This window comes from Armigeres subalbatus, chromosome 3, assembly GCF_024139115.2.
Source record: "Armigeres subalbatus isolate Guangzhou_Male chromosome 3, GZ_Asu_2, whole genome shotgun sequence".
Classification (NCBI taxonomy): Eukaryota; Metazoa; Arthropoda; class Insecta; order Diptera; family Culicidae; genus Armigeres; species Armigeres subalbatus.
The window spans coordinates 153,721,715-153,745,744 of NC_085141.1; the positions used below are offsets into that span (position 1 = coordinate 153,721,715).

General features: G+C 36.4%; 1 protein-coding gene across 4 annotated transcripts in view; it reads left to right on the forward strand.

Annotated features, from left to right (window-relative positions):
* Positions 1-24,030, forward strand: part of LOC134222430 (putative leucine-rich repeat-containing protein DDB_G0290503) — a 635,851-nt gene that overhangs the window by 12,212 nt on the left and 599,609 nt on the right. For all 4 annotated transcript variants that reach the window (XR_009982421.1, XR_009982422.1, XM_062701581.1 and 1 more), the window contains exons 2-3: positions 8,866-9,870; positions 9,928-10,222. Coding sequence is in view for 2 of the 4 variants with exons in the window: in XM_062701581.1 (XP_062557565.1) it covers positions 9,101-9,870; positions 9,928-10,222 (1,065 nt within the window). In the remaining 2 variants the exon portion in view is untranslated. The remainder of the gene's footprint in view (positions 1-8,865; positions 9,871-9,927; positions 10,223-24,030) is intronic.

Consider the following 24,030-nt stretch of genomic DNA (forward strand, 5'->3'; position numbering starts at 1 on the left):
ATTAAGTACATCCCCACACTGGGACAGAGCCGCCTCGCAGCTTAGGGTTCATTAAGCACTTCCACAGTTATTAACTGCGAGGTTTCTAAGCCAAGTTTACACCATTTTTGCATTCGTATATCATGAGGCTAACACGATGATACTTTTATGCCCAGGGAAGTCAAGACAATTTCCAATCCGAAAATTGCCTAGACCGGCACCGGGAATCGAACCCAGCCACCCTCAGCATGGTCTTGCTTTGTAGCCACGCGTCTTACCGCACGGCTAAGGAGGGCCCCCAAGAGTTCACCCTGCCCCGCACATATTCGAAGCCGCAGTTGATGGTGGTGCGTTCCATGCAACTTCTTCTGCTTCCACGATGCGATCTTCTCGTCGACAGTTTTGATGTCGGAATTCAGATGAAAGTCTTCCGCCGCCAGATGCAGGGCACTGAATCCGTGATAAGTTTCACATACAGCGCAATAGATTTCGTGGCGGTTCTGGCTTTCCACGAAGTATATTGGCAACTGCAGGATCTGAAAAACACATAGCCTGTATATGCCTGTATATCGGTGCCGCCTCTTCCCTCTACTGTATGTGGCAGGGCGACTCTTTCAATAGACGATATGGGAAGGCGCCTGCGATGCTTGGTTAACGCCACACAGATTCCACAAACAGCTTTAAATCGTCCATGATGAAGATGTGAGTAATTTTTATACTCCTTTTCCCACTCTTCGAATGATAGCCATAGTTGTGTTGGTTCAGTGTTCTGCTATGAGGGCTCGTGGCTCCTTCAATTGCTGTCGTTGCATTTCCACTGTTGGTCCTGTAGCGGCGGATACAATCGAATTGCAACGGTTACTTGCGATTGATGCATCCAATATCTTCTTCTCGACGTATCGCTCGATCTTGCCTCTTCCTCCTCTCCTGATTCCCTCTACCCATCCCACTTGATGTACTCTAAGTCATCCGGAGTAAGCTTATTATGTGAAATAATAGCTCTATGGCGTGTATTCAACTTGTTCTGGTCAAGCTGTGGTGCAAACCGAAGGAACCTCTCAATGAACATCTCCAGCTTCGCCAGTCTGCCGGACATATCCATTGCCATCCTGGTGCAAACGTAGTAGCAACGAATCACGTACTGATTCATCTCCTTTGTCCACATAATCCGTAACCGTCGTCGCCCCACGGATCAACCACAGCAACATTTGATTGAACCCCCCACAGCAACATTACTATTAATATTAATAGGCCATTACAAATCTTCTAACTAACTAAATTGAGAAAAAATAAATGAGAACTAAATTTGGTACAAAAATTTGAAATCTATATACATAAAAATGAATTTCTGTCTGTCTGACCCTTATAGACTCGGAAGGCGTGAATCGATCGGCGTGAAAATTTGTATGCAGAGGTTTTTGAGGCCGGGGAAGGCTCTCAAGATGGTTCGAGGCCCTTCCCCTCTTTGAAAAGGAGGGTGCCCATACAAATGAAACACATTTTTTTTTCATAACTCGAAAATTAATCAAGCAAATGGAACCAAATCTGGCACGTGGAGGATTTGGGAAGGAAGAAATGCTTCTGTGGTGGTACGGAACCCCTCCCTTTTCTGGAGAGGGGGGCTCCCATACAAATGAAATAGAAATTAATTCGAGAACCAATCAGAGAATAAATCATTTTCAGGCGAAACGAAGTTTGTCGGGTCTGCTAGTATTGAATTAAAATCATGTCCTACTGGTCAAGGCGGAGGTAACATAAAATAAATAATTAATAAAATGTAAAAAATAATAAAAAAAGCACCTCGGATTTGATAAAGAATGTATTGAAAATTCTCAAAATTTTCCGGATATTTTGTTGTTGCACCCTCAAATAATTATTTATGTACAAATAATTCGAGAAGTGGGATTACCATATTTTTCAAAAATATTCGTATTGGCCTTATTATTACTTTCTACTTCTTCTTCTTTATCAATGATTCTACATTCCAACTGGAACTTGGCCTGTTTTTCAACTGTGTATTCTATTAGCATTTCCTCAGTTATTTATTAAAAGCTTTTCTATGGCCGCCATTGCATGAGTAGGTATCTTGTGTGGCAAGTACAAATGGATACACTATGTCCAGGGTGTCGAGAAAGTTTCCAACCCGAAAACATCCTAGACCGGACCGAGAATCAAACCCGGCATCCAGATTGGCAATACTACGCCTTTGCTCGCAAGGCTACTGGAAACCCATAACTTTCTACTATAAAAACCAGAAATTGAATCACAGCAGTTCAAGAATAGTATAACTACATGTCTTTATTTTATATTTTACAAATTAGCCCTCGACTAATTGATGAACCGTAGCTAACGCGTCCAAATGAATGACAGCGGCTAGATACGAACAGTAAGCACGCCATTTATCATTTCCATATTGTGCCTTACAGCTACTAAAGTCACACTATCTCAGCCACTGACTGTGGCCCTAGCTGTTGCTTTATATACCTACCAATGACGTCATACAAATTTCATTCAGATCGCACTGCCTGATCCGGCATCCATTGCTAGCCGCGTGACAATATTGCACCGTCGAGTCACCACACCTACCTAACCTACATACATCTGCCCCATTCAGCGGTGGTGTGGTGGTTGTTGGTCGTGAAACGATTTCGGCTTCATCGTGCTGATTTGGCACCATCATCGTCGTCAGCCAAATTACCGACCACGCACGCACGAGGCGCGACTCACGGTCAGCCTGCAGCCGTTATAACCAACATATACCAACCTACTCTCAGCAGTGCGACTCTTGAATTTTTCACACTCGTTCACTTCCAGTTGGAATTTGCCTTCACTTGCTCGCATTGGTCAGGAATAAATCATTAAATTTTCCTCCCTCGCAGCGAAATTGAAAAACATCATAAACTAAGAGCACACAGCCGGCCGGCATGATCTAATCGTAAATATTTATACTTTTTGATCGATTTTTTTGTCAGTTACGAGTAGATACAACAGTCTAAAAATATATTTTTTAAATAAGACGTTACAATACTTTTGTTATTACTTGTTCTATAGAAGAGATGACATCTTCAATTCTTACTCAATTGTCTGTTAATGGAACACAACAGATCAGGTCAACGTATTTCATGTGGAGAGTTGCCATTGGCGAGAAATGATTCATATGCCTAACAACCTTGTATACGTTGTATTAAGATCGTGCAACAAAAAGTCGTTTCCGCACTTCACATTCTCAGTCGGCGCGAAAGTGTTCAGTGACGCCGCGTCAAAATGAGCTGCAGTATGAGGTGGAAAAACATATTCTGCGCAGTATATTGCGTTGTTGGTTTTCGGAAATATTTTCGACATAGGTATTACGAGTGCGTGAATACCATTCGCTTAACAATTTGGTTTTTGATATTTGCTAATAGGCGTTGACACATGTCTTCGGCCATTTGTTTTAGCTCATCAAAAATTTTAGAAGTTATGAAACATGTTTTCATATCAATATGTGTACCGTAGACCAGGGACAGATTGATCACTTTTCAGTGGTTTTATTTAAAAAAAAACCTAAGGTAATTTACCTAGATGATACTGCGTTTCTCGCGTTTAGCCAAGGCACCACCCTCATTTGCATTTTTTACCTTTCTCGTAAAACAAAGTGGTACCGAAAGGCTATCACTCCGAAAACGAACTTTTTATAGAAGTCTCAGTGACCCTTAGTTTTATATACCAATCGAATCAGCTCAACGTGTTGAGCAAATGTCTGTCTGTCCGTGTGTATGAGACTGGCCCAGCTTAGTATGGGGAGAAAAAAATGTTGTCGAATTCCACGGGGCATTGAAGTTGTTCTGTAGCATACCAACTGCCGTTTTTGCAATTCTGAGCTCAATCGAGCAATCAGAACCAATTTCCAGATCGAATGAGCGACGGAGGTGTATTTTCCTATATATTTTGACTGAAATCCCCATACAAACTTCAAATCAATTGCGCCAGCTTATGCAACAAGCGATTGAGCTGAAATTTTGAGAGATTGATTTTCTCACCCAAAGACACAATCCTAGGGGGTGCCCCGTGGAATTCGACAACTTTTTGTTTCCTGGGCCAGTCTAGTGTGTATGGTAAGGTAAAGGTCAAAAGGTAAGAAAAACATTAGACAACTTTTCATACAGTAGTCCTTAACCGATTTTCTCACAACAATTTTCATTCGACAGGGAGTAAACCCTGTAAAGTAAGATCAATATTGAATTTGAAAATGATCGACCATCTTAAGTCATTAGCGGCACCACGTCTACCGACTCGTACGGTGTACCGGGTCAGTCCGTGTGAGTCATGCTTCGGAAACAACCTTTCGACGATCCTGGCTAAAATATCCGCGGATTTCTCAGGAGGTGTGGTCTTTATCTCTGCCATCTCTATCCAGTATGGGGTAGCAGGGACGATGGCTTTATGACCCTTCCCCACCACCTCTGCGAGTTGAAGGGCCTGCTTAGAACGTGGTGCAGCTTAGAAATGGGCTCTGTTAAACCTCTACAAAAAGCTGCATGTGTCCACAAGCAGGCATTATCAAAGCGACCGTGTGCCGCCTCAAGTGCACAGGAGCCTAGGGAATGCCAATTGGCACATCAGGATCAATACCAGTCAGATCCTGATTATGACATTCTGACCGCATGTTAACGGACCTTGTGTTGAATATCATAATATCGTGAAAGCGAGGGCTGGCAACCATTTTACTCTTTTAGTAGAGCCTGATAACGCTGACTCGAAACGGCGATTGAACTAATGGATAGGTATCTTCCTTCCTCTAAAACCGTGGCAGGCTTGTAGCAATCCAACTTGTTTTACACAGCTGTGCGAAAATAAAATAGTCCCCAAAGAACAAAGAGAAGAACAAGAGAACGAAGCATTTTACCCCCTTGGTGGGGCCGCTTATCAGAATCAGTTAAATTTTCAACTTTTATATAAATACGATAGTCTTGTATCCATGCTTTGTTATGATTCGTAGAGATTTTGCCCCTCTTTCATCGTTGTTCATGTTTGTTTGAAATGTGATATATTTGGGAGGTTCTATCGGGAATTCCAAAGCTCTGGTATTAATTTTCGGTTTCTTACAAATTTTAGAAATTGAATTGTCATAAAAAATACAAATCACCTGACACCAGTATTCTACAAAACAATCAAAGATCTCTTTGCATTAATTAATTTTACGATGTGTATTTTTCACACAGACTATTATTTGTTAAGCACTTTTCCTGTCAACAAATACGAGAAGCGTAAACCACGTGGTTTGGCTGCAAAACCCTTTCTCGTGTGGTATATCTTGCTCATATGTTTATATCCCATTTTCTTTAAAAAATCGTGTTTTCGGAATGTCCGGAATGTCGGAATATTTGAGTCGAAAATAGACTAAAATCCATTTTTAAGCTACATATCTGTATATCAAGTATTTATTTTCATCAAAAAGAAACATAATGCCTTTATCGAAACCGTCGAAATTTCAAAATGTGTTTGGATTACTTCACTGCTATGAACTCCATTCGATTGTTTTCTAATTTAGTTTAAAGAGAATAGTTGATGAAATGCGTATAATAAACGAAGTCATTTCTAACATTCAATTCATCCTCTGGCATTTTTTTACTCAGGATAAGCGATTTCAATTAGAAAAACTTAACTTTGGCTTTCTTTATGAGACGTGACGTCTACACGATCGACACTTGTTAGGGTATTTTGCAGGAATATAAAAAAAGAAAGCACTTGGAACTATGTTATAATTTAATAGCTTAAGTATAAAAAATATTATTGCTACACATTTACTATATCAAGAGAGTTCCTGTTTTCTTAATTGCTTTCATACATATAGTTATCGCTTTTATTATAATGGTGCATACTTGAAGTAATCACTTTAAGACGTCTGGCCTTCTGGTTTCCCTTTCAATGATTAGTAAACGTTAATAAAATTTCAATAGACCTCGTAGTGATCTGATGGAGATTGAGCCAGTAGTTAACGTCTACCCACTTGTAACCCCGCTCCATCCGAAAGGGCACTCAATAGGCACTGTCTCTGTGCGACCGTTCTTTGCTTGAGCACGCATGCAAGATATATGTATGTGCAGAATTGAGATAGATTGGTCGCGATGAATGCCTTTCATTGCGCCAACCGGGATGATCACGATGATGGCGCGCGGTCAAATGGTTCCACCTTCGTTTGAATAGAGTCGTTGGAAGAGTTTTTTTTTGATTTCCTGGGAATTATGGAGGTGTTCATTGCAAAAGCTGTCGTTTTTCTTTGCTTTACGTTATAGAAAAGAAGAAAAAGGGCATCCACATGAACTGGTATTTTTGCTTTTCGTCAGTTTGATACTACAAGTCGAAGCAGTACAGTTGGCATTCGACTAAATTTTCAAATTCTTTCTACAGAAGCCTCATTCACCTTTTGTTTTTCATTAACTTATAACGCATCAATAGTACTACAATATTGGCTATCGTTCATATTTTAGAATATAAAATGTAAGACAAGAAAAACACCCATAAAAGTCTTAACAAATAAATTATTATCGCGTCATTCACTGCTCTCTCCCGATATTTTTCACATATTCACATTAGACGACGAGATGTCATGCAAAAAATTGCATGGAGACGCGCCATACACTGTTATTACGTGACGCGGCGTCAAAACGTCAACTGGTTGAATTGTTCAACAAATTATGAACAATTTTGTTTCCATTATATTCTGTTTACCTTTCCTACGTATGTAATATCAAATTAGGTTTGTTACATATAAAATTTACATTTACATATAAAGTTTTGAAATTTTATTAAATTTAAATAATTTTTTTAAAAGTTTCTTAATTTAAAAATTTAAAAATTTAAAGTTGTTATTTTTTTTTATTTTTTTATTTTTAAATTTTTAAATTTTTGAGTTTTTAAAATTTTAAATTTTTAAAATTCTAAAATTTTTAATTTTTAAGTTTTAAAATTTTTAAGTTTTTAAATTTTAAAATTTTTAAATTTTTAAATTTTTAAATTTTTAAATTTTTAAATCTTTAAATTTTTAAATTTTTAAATTTTGAATTTTAAAATTTTTAAATTTTAAAATTTTAAAATTTTCAAATTTTCAAATTTTTAAATTTTTATATTTTTAAATTTTAAAATTTTTAAAATTTAAAATTTTAAAATTTTACAATTTAAAAATTTTAAAATTTTAAAATTTTAAAATTTTTAAATTTTATTTTTTTTTCAATTTTAAATTTTAAATATTAATTTTTAAATTTAAATTTTTAAATTTTAAATTTTAAATCTCTAAATTTTAAATTTTTAAATTTTAATCTTTTTAAATTTTAAATTTTTATATTTTAAATTTTAAATTTTCAAAATTTAAAATTTTAAAATTTTAAAATTTAAAATTTTAAATTTTGAATTTTTAAATTTTTAAATTTTAAATTTATAAATTTTAAATTTTTAAATTTTTAAATTTTGAATTTTAAATTTTAAATTTTTAAATTTATAAATTTTAAATTTTAAATTTTAATTTTTAAAACTTAAAATTTTTAAATATTTAAATTTTTATTTTTTTTAATTTTAAAATTTTAAATTTTAAATTTTTAAATCTTTAGATTTTATATTTTTAAATTTTAAATCTTTAAATTTTAAATTTTTAAATTTTAAATTTTTAAATTTTAAATTTTAAAATTTTAAATTTTTAATTTTAAATTTTTAATTTTTAAATTTTTAATTTTAAATTTTTAAATTTTTAAATTTTTAAATTTTTGAATTTTTAAGTCTTCAAGTTTTTAAATTTTTAAGTTTTTAAATTTTAAATTTTAAATTTTCAATTTTAAATTTTCAATTTTAAATTTTCAATTTTAAATTTTAAATTTTAAATTTTAAATTTTAAATTTTAAATTTTAAATTTTAAATTTTAAATTTTAAATTTTAAATTTTAAATTTTAAATTTTAAATTTTAAATTTTAAATTTTAAATTTTAAATTTTAAATTTTAAATTTTAAATTTTAAATTTTAAATTTTAAATTTTAAATTTTAAATTTTAAATTTTAAATTTTAAATTTTAAATTTTAAATTTTAAATTTTAAATTTTAAATTTTAAATTTTAAATTTTAAATTTTAAATTTTAAATTTTAAATTTTAAATTTTAAATTTTAAATTTTAAATTTTAAATTTTAAATTTTAAATTTTAAATTTTAAATTTTAAATTTTAAATTTTAAATTTTAAATTTTAAATTTTTAAATTTTTAATTTTTTTCTTCAATTTTTAAATTTTTAAATTTTTGAAACATAGAATTTTTAATTTTTTTAATTTTTAAACTTTTAATTTTTTTGTTTTTAAAGTTTTTTAAAAATTTAAAAATACATATAAAGATTAAAAAATTTATAAATTTCAAAATTTCAAAATTAAAAAATTTAAAATCTAAAAATTTAATAATTTAATGCATATGTAGACCAACATCTGAAAAGGGTGTAGCAGCCAAAATTTATTTTTTTAAGTTCCCCTTCTTGATATGTATGCAGACAAAGAATCGGAAGGAATACATTTTGGCTGTTACTCCCTTTTCATATTTTGCTCTATAGCAAGAAGTATTCAAACATAGTTTTCATTAATCTTATAGTTAAATAATAGCAATAATAACATCATGGTTATACCGAAGCGAAAGCAACGTTCTATGAAGAGGCTGGTCTGTATGGCGAAGTATCGGAAGCTGATTAGTTTGACATTTTGTCTCTTTAAAAACATTTTGCGTTCAACTCCGTTTTGCGCCAACTCCGTTTATATTAATTTCGTGCCTACTTATTCTGGGAGAGTTCACTTCCCTTGGCCAAGATCACACATGACTCGAGTGACCCAAATATGGTTCTTCTGCAGACTAATGTGAAACGATTTTATTCTTCTCGTTCCAGCCGATTGCACTTTCGTCCGGCGCCAACACAACTGAGCATTACGGCGCACATTACCGCTTCAGTTGATTTTTACCATTCGCGCCAAGCTGATGATGTGATTGTGATATTTTTGTGACTAGGATTGAAAAATCGCCAAATTATCAAACCAAAAGAGTGACGTCTTACATTGGAAAAACGCAGCATTAGAAACTACTTTAATTAAGTAAAAATTAAAATTAAATGTTCAAACCTGATCATGAAGCGAGCAGCAACGCAAAAAGAAATGGCAGACTGTGAAGATCTCTACAAGCAACAACAGCGTCCAAAAACAAACAACGGAATATCCAGCAGTGCATCTGGTTTATCGAGCATGAAAGTGAAACAGAACACAAACTCAAGTCACTGCCCGGAAACCCATAATGAGGGTGGTGGCAGTGAAAGCGAAAAGGTGACCTTGTACCTGAGTGGCCAGAAGGCAAGTGAATATCAAAGCAAAATGTCTGAGAACAGTAGGAAGGACTCTTCGGAGTCCGGGGAAGTGATTGCAATCCAAAGAAGTGCCAATGTGATCAAGTGTGATAGTGACAAAGAAATAAATTCACTCAAAAGGAAGAAAGTGCCCTCAGTAAGTCACCCAGAAAACAATTGTAATGTAGCGCAGGAAGAAACGTACGCTTCGGTTTTGAAGCACGAAGACAAAGAAAATGTCCAGCCGTCTACGATGACGGTGGGCGTAAGCGCGGGAAGCTCAAGTAACAAGCGAATGAAGATGGATCCACTGAACAATGACAGCAGAATAGTGGCCAGCAAGCCACCCATTCCTCCAAAACCAGATGTCACAAAACCGTCAACGCATCACACTGGCAGTGAGAAAGGTACAGGAAGGTCTAAGAAACAGGTGGTCAGTGATGCGCACAATGCGTTGACGGTTCAGAAGCTGCTTGCTCAGAACGAACAGATGAGGCTGGAAATCAACGAACTGCGGTCGAACTTAACTTCGGAACGCAATGCTGTGCGCGTTTTGAGGTACATAATTTCAATCCAACTTATTTGACAAATTTCAACATTATTGTTGTTTTTTAGGGCGCAAAACGAATCGGACCTGCGGCGCACCAAGACGGAGTGTAAAAAACTCCAGGAAGCGCTATCGCACCAGAAACGGCACAACAGTGGTACCAACGTGCCAACGTCAGCGGCCAGCCCGGCACCGTCACCGAAACGATCCAACCGAACTGGAAGTGCTGGTTCCAGTGCCACCGGTACGGATGAAAATGTTGGCCCAGTTGCGATTCACCAGCTTAATCTGGACATTCTCAAGCTCAACCAGGAGCTTTCCGCCATGCGAGAGACAAACAAATTCTTGGAGGAGAAAATTCAAGTGAGTAGAAATCGAAACTCGATATGTTGCGCGACCTGCGGTTGTGAAGTTGAATGCAAGTTAGATTCGTACGCAGCATTAGACTGGTAAAAGGATGTGTTGTGAAATAGTTTTGGTTCAAATATAGTTCAATTGACAGTTCCCGTCATATATTATTGGCTTTAGCGATTCTTTCTTTTTTGAAACTAAACTTTTCCCAAAAAGCACTGTTTTGTACGAGAATTGCTGGATTTTCCTGTGTTGTAAAACCAGTAATTAAAAATAAGTTCAATGGTTAAAGACATGTTAAAACAATCTAGCGATAATGGTGCCTTTCTCGTGCGTTTTAAAAAATTGGAATAGTCCATAACTTTCGAGCCCATAGTCCGATCTGGTTAATTTTCAACAGGAAACAAGTTGCGAATACATCGGTTACGAGTAAGTACGAAAAAATGAGCTAGACCTTATGCGCAACTATGGATATGCAATACGTCTATAAAGAGTTTGTTTTTGATGCGAACATAAAGCCTTTCGGTACATTTTGTGTACGAGAAAAGCAAAAGAAAAAACTAGAACTGAAACCAAAAATAAGCAAAACAAAATTCACAATTGTTTAAAGATATTTATTTACATTATGGTCACAGTCGCATCGTATTTAGAAAAAATAAAAATTAATTGTTATAAAATCAAGTGGGCTATTTCAATTTTATCACAATAAAATGGGATCACGATTTTCAAGTACGTAAATTCTTAGACCAATTAGCCTTTAACCTAATATAATTTAGAATTATTTAGCATGTCTTCATAAACTCTCCGAACCATTCGCCATCATTCTCTGTCAGTCAAACCAGAAATGTTCCATGAAAATGTATTTACTTTCCAGAAACATCGTGCCTTCTTCTATGGTTTTACTTTCCAATTAGAACTTGGTCTGCTTTCCATCTAATCCTACGCCTTTGCTCGCAAGACTAACTGGAGATATATGCTAACTGCCCATGCGAAATTTCCATATGATTCTTAACTTTAGCTTTTAACGATTTACTCAACCTTACTCGTGATTTTTGACGTAAACTACGTCTAAGGGGAAGGGAATACAGGATGTAAAATGAAAACTTCAATATTGGGGACCGTCACGAAATCATGTAAGATTTGTAACAATAATAGGTTTGTTATCTTTCAATGGATTTTAAAGATTTATGTATCAATCGATTCGCAAACTCTCCACCAATTTGCCAGTAGTATTGAAACTTTTGATTATAAACGCTAAACTATTGAAAATTTAAGTTTTTTCATGCACCATGCATTCCTTATATAGCGCGTTCCAATCCTTTGTAATTGCCTACTTTTAGGGTATTATCAATTATTGAACTGGGGTATATAAATGGGGTGGCCCAGCTGCTAGACAGTGCAGTGGGGTCCTTACTCCCGCGCAGAGTGGGAGATGCTGCTAAAGCTTGGTAGTAGTGTCGGTGGGATGGTTCCAGCTGCTAGACAGTGGGGTCCTTACTCCCGCGCAGAGTGGGAGATGCTGCTAAAGCTTGGTAGTAGTGTCGGTGGGATGGTTCCTTCTTTTTTATATAGAGCTCAGTGTACTATACTTGGTTTCTCCAAGTTTACGTCGAGCGGTCGTATCTTGTATACAAACCTAAATTTTTTTTCATGAGGAAATATCTATAAAATTATAAAAAATGTTACAGCATATATAATGTAACAAAAAGGCTCCATTCGATTCGACTCACTTCTCCGTCACTTTTCAGAATTACATTTTGTGCAAAATATAAAACTTGCGTAAAATATTGCGTACAATGAAGAGTGCATGTCAAATTAAAGACAAATTGAACACAAATATTTGGGTTCAAATATTTCCATAGCGTGTAATTTTAAAAATTTGAACTGTGTAATGTTAGAAGAAATCCAATTTTACTAAGTCTTATGCATGACTTGTTTTTGTGCATACACAGCATTGCCTTTAGTATTCTTTTTTCCAATATATTCAAACGAATCTGGAATCTTGCTTCCCAGGGGAACTAGCACTTTTTCATGTAATATGAAACGTATCTTGTGACGTGTCAAACTTCATGATTTCGTGAGACATGTTCAATAAAATCTATCCCAAGCTTTTTGGACAAATGGATGAGTGACATCCACAGCTACACTTAAAAATATAACGAAAGATAATATGAAATAATGCTGACTTGATCTCACCAAATGTAAAAAAAAATCTTCATCCTTCGAGAAAAGGGTTGATTTTTTTACAGTTTTACAGTTTTTACAGCGAGCATCTAGCGGGGACCGTCTATTAAAGCTGTATCAGTAGAAATCCGGTTAATCATTGCTAGGCGAGATCCAACATCGCGTGATTAGACGCTTTAAACGGAATACTTCTAAAATTAACATGATCTTCGTTTGATCGTGCAATATCGGGGCTTGATCAATGCTTTGAACTTGTCTGCATGCTGACACTAACGTGCGTGTAAACTTTATAAAACATGATCCAAAATTAGATTCGTTTGGCCTAGTTTTGATGCGCCATTTATGAACATTGTTCTCGGAATAACGATTTAAAGTACAGTCTGAACTTAGTCACACAGTGTTTTTGAAAAAACATCCAATATGTGACCAGGATCAACGATTCCCGAAGAATCAGATTTCTAGCATGCCGTAAATCGTGCTAAAAACATTTGAGTGTATTGATAGTGTTCTGAGGAATCACGAGCAACATTTTAGAACCTTAGAACATATTTGATATAAAATTTATATATTTATAGTTTTGAAGACAAATTTTTCTATGTTTTTACTTTTTCCCGATCTTCCAGATTAAAACCATAGTTTTCAATTATCTTTAAGGCTGCGAATAATATCTAGGAACTTCAACATATGCTCTAACGAATATGTCTCGGGATCAGTACTGCAATTTCTCATTTTCAATGATAGTTTACATATCTGCCCCTTAAATCTCTATAGAAACGCGAAGGATAAAATGCATGCATGTATGCTACAAAAATCTAAAAACGTAAATTAATCCGTGACAGGGTATGAAAGTATGCAACATCTGTTCTATGGTTGCGATTATTACCATTTGAAGGAATAAGATTTATTTATCGACTAGTCATTATTATTTGCATATATCTATTCAAATATTTTAGAAATTATAATTTCAAAACAAAGCACAGCTTTCTCTCATGACTGATTTTTATGCGAAATTGATCATAGGACCCAAGATAATTTTATTTGGTCGCCCGAGATAGAAAAAGGCGCTTTGCTCTCTGTCTTATGACAATCACGACTTTTTGCAGTACTGCTTGGGATATCATGAAGTATGACACACCCAACGATGAGTTTCAAGACATTCAGCAAGGTCATGAGGTTTGTTAGAAAAGCTGGTAAAAGTGGATTGTTAAAATTAGTCGAGAATCGAATGAGTTAAATGTATTATCAATATTTTTTTCAGGGTAATGGTAAAAGCATTTTGACGTAGGATTACGTCTTTCCGGAACATAGAGGGGTCATTCTGCAGTTTTAAATCCGAGACCGTCACGAAAAGTGGTCAGGAAGTATGGGCTAATAACTCAGCCGTCATTCAACAGATTTTAAGGATTTTGGTGTTAATCGATCGACAAACTCTTCAAGATTTTGCTCAACTATCGAAAAAATGCACTCAAGGTGCTAAACTATTGAAAAATTGAATTTTACTAGGCACTGAAAATCGGTAAACCAACCAATCGCGTATGTGCATCGCAAGCACAGACATCAAAATCGTTTTTGGCGCATTTTGGAAAGAAAATCGGTTCTTCTCAGGACCAAAATTTTATGAGAAGAAAGAGTTGATTGCAAAAATGGCATCGATTACGGTCCCCGGATACCAGTGACGCCACTGAAAATGTTTTTTTAATAATGGCTATTTAGCAGAAAAGTGAAATTTTTACGCAAGATGCGGACTATCGTTTGTTTGCTATGAATGATTAGAAAGGCGCATTGTGGATCAAAATCGATTCTTGTCAAATCTATCATTGTACACAAAAGAGGTAGAGCCGAAATATTTTCTTCAAAGTGCACATCATAACCGCTTGGCGACGGTAGAAAGTTGGAATAGATAGCAGTAAAAGTGTGGGAAGTAAACAATGATGACGTCTCACATCATTGAGTTGCGTTAGCAGTCAAATGAGATTTTCCCAAGATTCTGACTTCGGTATACCTGCTGTTTATTATTGGAAAGACGCATCATTGGAAACAAAATCATCTTTTTACACGATCGAAGGTTGAGCCGAGACAAAAATCTGCAATAAATGCAAATCATAATCACTTGGGGACGGCCAAAATTCTTTGTCGGTAGCAGCCCATGCCCTCCTTGCATGGAGACGTTGCAAAACAATGTATTAGAATGGATGACGTCTATCATGTTCCAGCGGCAAATCATAAATTGGCTGAAAGTGGCATCAGCAGTGGAAATTCATTTCAAAATTTTGATTTCAAGGCGCGCGCGGTACGAAAATTCCTCTCCTCTTTGAGTGGGACTGTGGCCCTGAAAAGGGCCGTTTTAAGCAAAGCTACTTCCTCGTTCATTCACTAGGAGCTGACTTATTTGGTGACGACTTTGAAACCCTCCGAAACGGCAGGCTTGGCCAGCTTGACACGCACGAAGATGTCGTTTACGAGGCTGTTTATAATCCTCGACGCCTTCGATGAGACGTCCATGATGATGTTTCTCTGAGCCTTGCTTCCGCCGCTCGTAGCAATTATCGTTGCTGCCACCGCTCTTAGCAAGCATCATTGCTGTTGCCTTCTCCGCAGCCTTTCCACCGCCGGTGATGTCTGGTTGCCGCTGCGATGCAATTGTCCTGCCGATTTTCCGAGAAAACCAGACTTCGGCTGGTCAGAATACGTTTGCATGGAGTCCGAGGCTCCGCCCCTTTGGGAGCCGTATCATTGGCATCGGCTTGCTTGCTCCGCCTTTCTTTCGTTCGATGCCAGTGCTTTCGTACATAACCAGGGCCTCTTCTTCTTCTTCTTCTTCTTCTTCTTCTTCTTCTTCTTCTTCTTCTTCTTCTTCTTCTTTTACTTCTTCAAAGTGCAAATTATAATCGCTTGGCATCGGCTTGCTTGCTCCGCCTTTCGTTCGTTCGATGCTAGTGCTTTCGTACATAACCAGGGGCTCTTCTTCTTCTTCTTAGTTTACTTCTTCAAAGTGCAAATTATAATCGCTTGGCGTCGGCAGCAGCGCAAGCGCTCTTCGGAGGGGGATGCTGCGAAAATTGATTCGCATGAATGGTGTCTATCGCGTTTTAGTGATAACTTATCGAGTGACTGACATTGGGGTCAGTAGCAATGAAATGAAATTTTCTCTAGATTCTGCTTCGGTTTTGTCGCTGTTTGTGATTGGGAAGGTGCATTACTGAAAACAAATGGGTTCTTTTCAGAATCATAATTTCACAAGAGAGAAGATTGAGCCGAGACAAATATTTTTCAAAGTTCAAATCATAAGCTGTGTTGCTGCTTGTGATTGGATAGGCGTATTGTGGAAAACAAATTGGTTCTTATCATAACCATCATATTGCATGGGAGAAGTTTGAGCTGAGATAGTGTGTTTTGTATAAACATATCCTAAACACATGCTACTTGAATTTTATACTATTATGCTATTGTTGTTTATAGTACGCTTGGCTATAATTTTTCATTTAATCTTTTATGTTTTTACATGTCTTATTGTACTTGGTACAGTAATTTTAAATGCGAATGCATCTGTCAATTATGTATATCTGCCTGTCAATAAGGATTAATCTTCCCGTGTTACAATTTCTTCGAGTAGAATTCAACTTAATCCGTGCTGATACAGTCGTTAACTCTGATCATGAAGATTCCGACGCAGGTGAAAATGTTGTGATGCAGTCCGCAAGAGCAGATGTCGATGATGAGCGTGGTGACGTTGAAGAAAACGTGTCTGCTGTCGCTGATGATGGCGAACATATTTTCTTCGCTTTTAACACAAGACAAACCCAATTTCGATCGGGCTGATCGGGAGTTCTGATTGGAAGGATTTTCGGCGTGTGCTACGTGTCGAACAAGCATGAACCGCGGATAAATTCCTACATTGTCGCAATCAAATGGCTTTACATATCCCAAGTTTCCATCCAAATTGCCTCCGCTGGACTCACTCACCACAAGACTGGTGTCTCCCAGGATCAGTTTCATGCAGTTTTGTCGTTTGCGGCATACTGCAGTTTTGTGGAAAAGTTATTTTACTTAAAAATTTATTACATCAAATAAATATATGATTATCCTAATCTATTTTCATTAACATGCCACAGGTAATTTGGCAATTATCGGCCAAATTATCAACATTCCAGTCGACGTGGCCCAGATGGTAGGCGTACTTCCTCGCCAACTGGATGACGACTATGCTATCAATGTGTGCATTCATATTACACAAATCAAGTTACTTGTCCGGCTACGTGAAGAAAGGTACCGTTAAAGCATGGCTGGACTATCTGGTTACTACACCGCTCTACAGGCGGAATGGAATTGTTTTCAATGAAGAAAACTTGGCTGCGATCGGACAAACAGAGCAGACGGATATTTCGGAGTAACGTAGGGCAGTAGACCTTGACGTCGTCGACGAGATGAACAAGGTAGAAATGATGATTGGACAACAACATACACTCATGTGGAATGAAGACAAGTGTCTGGAACTTGCACCGGCACAAAATCAGAAACCGCTTTCCATTATCTATGATGAGTTTGCTGAGGAGCTATCTTTTCACGATATTGTCAGTGTAGCACCAACTTAGAATTCCTTTACCTTTAAATGCATGGGCACTGCCAACATATCAAGGGCACAGTCCGCAATATCGCAATATCAACGCCAGGGAACATATTCAGAATTTCAAAATAAAATCTTTTACACTTCACGTAATCCTACGTCCAATTGGCGGTCGTGTCTCGGATACAACCTTCTACTTTTTTTATTAGGCCAGCACGAAACAATCCACTTATAAAAGCCCATGGAATAAGCACAACTCCACAAGGAAGTTAGTTCGCTCGGATAAGACTTTTCAAATGGCGAGTCTATTTAAATTTTCCAGGTGAGGATTTTTGGATCGTTTCAGCTGGCTACGATCTTACCTATGTAAAACGAAAAAAAAAAAATTTGTTTCATTTTAAATAGTTCACTTCTAATTGTTGTTTTAAAAGAAAACTAGGAAAGAACGTATAACTGTAAAATTACTTACATTTGCTTTGTTAGAGTACTTGTATTGCCATCTCTTTTCTTCCCACGGAAATTTTACTCAATTTCCGTCAAAAGTAGGATTACTCATAGATTAAAGTAGTCCTGCTTTTGATAGACATAGTAGGTGAAAGCTAGCGTGTATAACAATCTTTGACTTGTTCCACACCCATAGAGAAGGGATTTATTTTTTCCGATAATCAGAAAATCCCGAAAAAAAATCATACCATAATACCAAGTTTCGCTGCCCAACTCCAGGCAGGTTTGCGTCCTCCATTGGCTTAAAACTATCACACAGATTTTTGAATCGGGTTATCGCTTATCAGTTGAGACTCGTTTAGTTGCGCGATGAATTGATTTAAGGTGAATCGCGTTGGAGTCCAATTTCAAATCTACCTAGCACTTTTGAGGGCACATAACTTGAAAAGTAAACGACAGACAAAAGCAAAAACTAGTTTTTCACCTTTGCTCACTTGCAGCATACACGAAAAAATGGTTTCCAGATTTGCTAACCGCCTAAATATTCACATTTGTGCGTGCAATAACGCGAGGTGAGGGATAGCACGGCCATTGTGGCTGCCATTTTTGGACGCCGCCGTAACTCACCTTAAATAGACCTGTGCGCCGGTCATATCATTGGCGGCGGTGGCTTGGTGGTCACTTTTGTCCCGGCGGCGGCGCACCGTTGAATTTTATCGACGGCGGCGGCGTGAACCGGCGTGGATGAAAAAATCAATGGCTGAAAAAATCAATTTTACCGCGAATGTTAGGATTCACGTGGTTTTGATTCACACGGTAGGAATCGTCCGAATAAAAATCGACTTCAGTGGATTAAAATTGCAATATTCTATGTTTGCCGATCATCAAACAGCACATTCAAAATAGTCAATTGCCAGCGACACTAATCAATACCTGATTACAAAATGTTATTTAAACTAACACTCTTTTGTTATTCTCTGATTTTGATGATTCAAATTTTGACAACAAATCCTGCTTAACTTTTCGTGACCTCTGAGCATTGTGAAGAACGAGATTTCGGTGTCATACAATTAACCTGTTAATAACTTTTTTCAAAAAAAATTTCCAATTTAGGATATTGATACACTCTATTCGTTTTACTTCTCAATATATCTAAATTTCAGAAAAAATCGAATATTTTTCCTGAAATTTGGTTAAATATGCCAAAAAAGTTCTTGGTGAAGTTTTTGAAGAAATTTCAGGAAGACACTATGATTTTTTTTTTGGAAATTCATACAGGCGTTTCTTAGGAAATTTCAATAGGAATTCCTTCGTAAAATCGTATGAGTATTTCTTCAAAAAATCATATAGGCATTCTTTCCATGCAAAATCCATTCAGGTTCACTTTAGAAAATTTCTTTAGTAAAACCTGCAGGAATTCGTTCGGAACTAGTTTTTGATGGAATTCCTATAAGAATTTTCTAAAGCTTTTCCTCCGGGAATTCCTGAAGAAATGTCGTAAAGAGTTTATGAAGGCATTTCCGGAATTTTTTTTGGGCAATTTCCGGAAGAACTTGAGGAACTTAAGGAATTCCCGAAGATAAATCAGTAAGGTTAAAACTTCGAAGAAATCCCCAAAAACATTGTCAAAGAATTCCTAACAGTATTTCCAAATGCATCCCAAAAGCAATTTTAGAAGGAATTTTCAAGTAATTTTTAAGTAAATTCCTGAGTAGGCTGACCAGATCATTTCGGTGCAAAAACGGGACAAACGCACTTGCAAAACGGAACATGTCAAAAAACCTTGTGATAACATTCAAGAGCTGTGGAAATTTCAAAATCGATTGGCTTGATTTTTATTTTCCGTGTGAGAAGTTAGAGAAAGTTTTTAGAGTGCATCATTCACCACCCTTTAAGCTAGTTGTGGAAACATACTAAACTACAAATATTTTACTCTTCAAAGGGGCTTGGACAAAAACACGAAGGAATAAAAAAAATAAGCATTATCATTTTTTTTTTAAATTGAGGGATTTTGAAATTTTATTTTAATCCACTTTCAAACATGCATTTAGGCTATCCATGAGGACATTCAGCGATGGGACTGACAATCTAAATCAAAACAAAGTGTGTATGCAGTTGAAGGCAACTCACTTCTGGTGTAAATCGCGTTTAACAATTTCCTTTGGATTGTTCTGTCAGTCCGGTCAGAATCTGTCAAAAAATCAAGGTAAACAAAAATCGTCAGCTGATCGCAGCTGTCTTATGGATTGTCTAATATTTTAATAATTTTATTACTAACCATTATCACGTTGTTGTACGATTAAGGACATAGTTGGAAGAGTACCACGATGGCCGTCAATATGGCACCGGACCTTCCACGGGTCGTTACCACACCTCCCGTACTCCTCTCCCACCAACATTCGAATGCATCGAACAGCATCGAACAAAAGTTTAATATTCAAATTACTAACCTGCTCACAGCATATTTATTTACTTCCCGTGATAATTAACATGCTTCTTCAAAGAGTCCTATGCATTTCGGTTCGAATTATAGAATAAATCAGCAGCTTCGTGCCAATTTAATAGCCGTTCGCGATTTGGTGGGCTTATCACTGCACTTCACTTCCTCGCAAGGAGCATTGAAAAAATCAAGTTTTCACACACTTCTCCGCACATGAGCAGCCCGAAATGTTGATGGAATGCCAATTAAACATCACTTTTTGAAATCAGTCACTTGTTGGAAGCGAAAACTTAATATAAACTGCTATTTTTGATCGAAAAAACCGACTAAAAACTAATCGCGGAGCGAATGTAAACACCGGCAGCGGCAGCAGCAAACAAATATTTAGGGTGGCTCAAAAATTATTTTGCTCCGCCACGCTCAGTCGAATATGTTTCATATTCTGGGTGTCTTCCGATGGTTTGGGCTGGTTTTAATAGGGGCTTACAGTGCACAGGTCGTTTCAGGTTTGTATGACAGTTGATATGGCGAGGTTTAATTTTACATTATTCTGATTGTGGCGCTTCGTCACTGGGCCATGGCGAGGGGGGAGACCATATGATTGGATGAAATATTCAAGAGCTTTGACTCCATAGACAATGCATATTGAATTGTCGTTCCGATAGTTGTGAGTCGATTTTATTCGAGATTACCAATCCTTAGCATGATAATTAGGCTTCTCAGAAAGCATCAGTGAAACGTGTAGTTCAACAATATATCCAGAATTTGTCTGTGATATCTATCGCACCAGGAGCAGATACTTTATACAAAAAGTGTGACATGGGAGTGAGCGGGGTATAAAATGCTTTTGGAATACACTCGGAGCATGGGACGGAATCGATTGAGCGTGGTGGAGCTAAGTCGTTTTTTGAACCACCCTACTAATAATCTTTGCTTTTTTATAAATACTACACCATTACTACTACAGTATATGACAGTTTTCATTGTACCAATACTTTCAAAGCTTTGTTTTGGTACTCAACCCACCTTCACCTTAAGGCAAAAATGTCAAAAGACAAATACGAAAAGAGCAATAGGGTGGGATTATTGATTTCCCGTGCCAAAACCCTTTCCCATGAATATAAGTGGGGGAAAATCTGCGGATAAAAATAACAAGAATCTCAACAATCTAATCAATCTCAAATCTAATCAATCCACAGTCCTTTTTGATCGAAATTGATTTAAATGACGGTAAAAGTAACCTCATGTCTTGGGAATCTTGTCCATTTATTTTGTCCCCTTGTGCTTCCAAAGAGGCGAGACTCATGCAATTTCGTCGCTAAAAGTAAAACAGATCCTGGCTAATTTGGTAGACTGCTTTACAGCTCGGACTCTTAGAGATTTCCGCCGGATTGTATTTTAAATCAGGCCGAAATTCTAATTTTCTACCAACGGAATCCCATGAATCTCGCCCACACATATGGAAGCAAAATTTTGCAGACAAGCTTCTGATCTGTAAACCAGCCTTAATGTGCGAATTTTCCCTTGGTTTGAAACCGCTCTAGACTTTGGATAATTATATCTTTATTAATAGATAATAAAAAGATAATAATTAAAAAAGAATCAAAGTATTAAAAAATATGTGATAAAGCAGATAAAAAAAAACAGAATTACCTGCCTCTCAAGATTGAAAAATAAATAAAATAAACTTAATCTGGGAATTAGAATGTCGTCACTGCGCTTATTTCTATTGACGTTGATTTTCAGGATATTCTTGCTTTAAAAAAATCTTGAATAATATTTCAAACATTCAAGAATGTGTTCCATCCATTATTGTGTACATACGATGTGAGAAATTGTAATCGAATTGATTTTTTATTTGGTTTATCGACGGTTGGGATTAATATACGGGCTGTTATTAATATAGGAACAGATACCCTACCAAGTTACCGGTTCCGTTCAAGCCACTGCCAAATTAGCCAAATTCTAAGGATTAATGAAAAAACGGGACAAATTGAGGATTTTTTAGATTACGACGGGACAGCACAATAAGGTCTGAAAAACGGGACTGTCCCGTTAAATACGGTACGTATGGTCAGCCTATTCCTGAGAGAAATTTTAATGAATACCTGAGAAAATTTTCAAAAGACATTCTGGAATTCGTTTCCGGAGAAGTTTCTGTATAACTTCTTGAGGCAATTTCCGAGGGAATTCCTGGACGAATCTCCAAAGAAATCTAGGAATTACTTCAGAAAAACCAGTAGGCATTTCCTCTGAAACTCTATCAGGATTTTTTTTCATAAACTCCTTTGAGTCTTGAGTCTTACTTAGAAAAACCTTTAAAAACTCTTTAAGCAATCCCAACGGGAATTATTTTCGAAAATCCATTTAGAAATTTCTCCACAAATCCCTCCAGGAATTTCTTCAAAAACTCTTCCAAAAATTCATTTGAGAATTTAAATAATAGATTAAAATAATAAATGATCTGAAAAAAAATCCGCCAAGAATTCCTACGGATATTTCTCCAAAGATTTTTTTTAAGTTTCTTCAAAGCCTCCAGGATGCCTATGTATTAATTAAAGAATAAAATAGTTTCCGATGGATTTGTTAATTGATTTTTTGAAAAAAATGAACAACAAGCACTTAAAAAAATCCGGTATTGCTGAAAGAATTTCGGAAAGAGCCCATAAAGGCGTTTTCAAAGGAATTCCTGCAGGAAGTTTTGGAAGAATTCCTGGAGAATATTTTAAAGGAATTGCTGGAAGAAGTTATAAAAAAATTCCTTAGGGAAAGTTCAAAGAAATCCCTTATGCAATATCTGGAAGAATTTATTTAAGGAATTTGTGGAATAATTGTCGAAAAAATTTCACAGAGAGACATTGCTAAAAAAATAAACAGTTGCTAAACAATGTTTGAAGAAACTCGTAATGGAATTTTTCGAGAAATTCTTTAGGAAATATCTGGAGGAATTGCTGAAGAATCTTCCGAAGGAATTCCTTAAGGAGTCTCCTAAGGAATAACTATCGAAATTTTCATAGGAATTCCTGAAACAATTTTTTCGTATGTATTCCATAAGGAATTCTCGGATCAAATTCGTGAAGGATTTTCTGAAGAAATCCGTAATGGAATTTCGTAAGAAATTTCTGGAAGTATTCATAAAGTAATTTTCTAAGGTTTTTTTTTAAGGAAACTTTTTGGAGGAATATCTGCAGCACAAATCAGATCAAAATAGTTACAGCAACTTGATTGTGCCTGAATCTGATCAAATATAAGTTGCAGTAACCTATGTGGAACATGCATGCTGCTAGGGAAGGTTAACCGGGAAATTAAAGAATACCAACCGTGTAAAAAACAAATAAAGCTATGTCCATTTAGAAACCGGAATCATTTATTGTATTGCAGCGGCACGGAAAGTGACCGCTGCAAGAATTCTTTTACAGCGGTTTGTCTACCTAGGCGCCCACTTGCTGTGGTATAAATTTCACGAAGTTTCGTGCAGCGTGTCAAAAAATATTCCAGATGGAATCCGAAAGGAGAGAAAAAAGTCTGCACACCCACGTTGATAATCCTGTCATCGACGATGGAACCTATGTCAAAATGGATTTCGGACAGCTTCCTAGCCAAAAATTCTACATGGTGACGGCACGAGGAGTAGTTCCTGTGAAGTTTAAGTTTACTTTTTGGACAAACTTGCAAAAAAACGGATGATTTTGGCAAGGGATATGCAACTGTGGGGCAAAGATCTAAGTGTTTGTGACGAATAGGACGATGGACTCGAAGCTGTACAAGGAGGAATGTCTTAAAAACCGCGGTCGACCCTCCATAAAGCCCATAAAGGTCCCGTGAAGTTTTGGCCAGATTTGGCGAGTTGCCACTACAGCCGGGAAGTTATCCAGTGGTACCGCGATAATAACGAAGATTTCATCGATAAAAACATAAATCCACGCAACTGCCCACAGCTCCGGCCCATCAAGACATTTTGGGCAGTAATGAAGCGGAAGCTTAAGAAAAGTGGAAAAAGTGGAAAAACAGCTCGGGACGCGACTCAGATGACCAAAATGTGGAACAAATGTGCCAAGGAAGTTGACTTCGGAGGTGTGCAACTTTTGATGAGAGGAATAAAGAAGAAGGTGCGAATTTTCACTAGAAACAAGAAGAAATTATTTGTATCAATAATTTTTCCTTAAAGTACAGTGAATTACCCTTGTT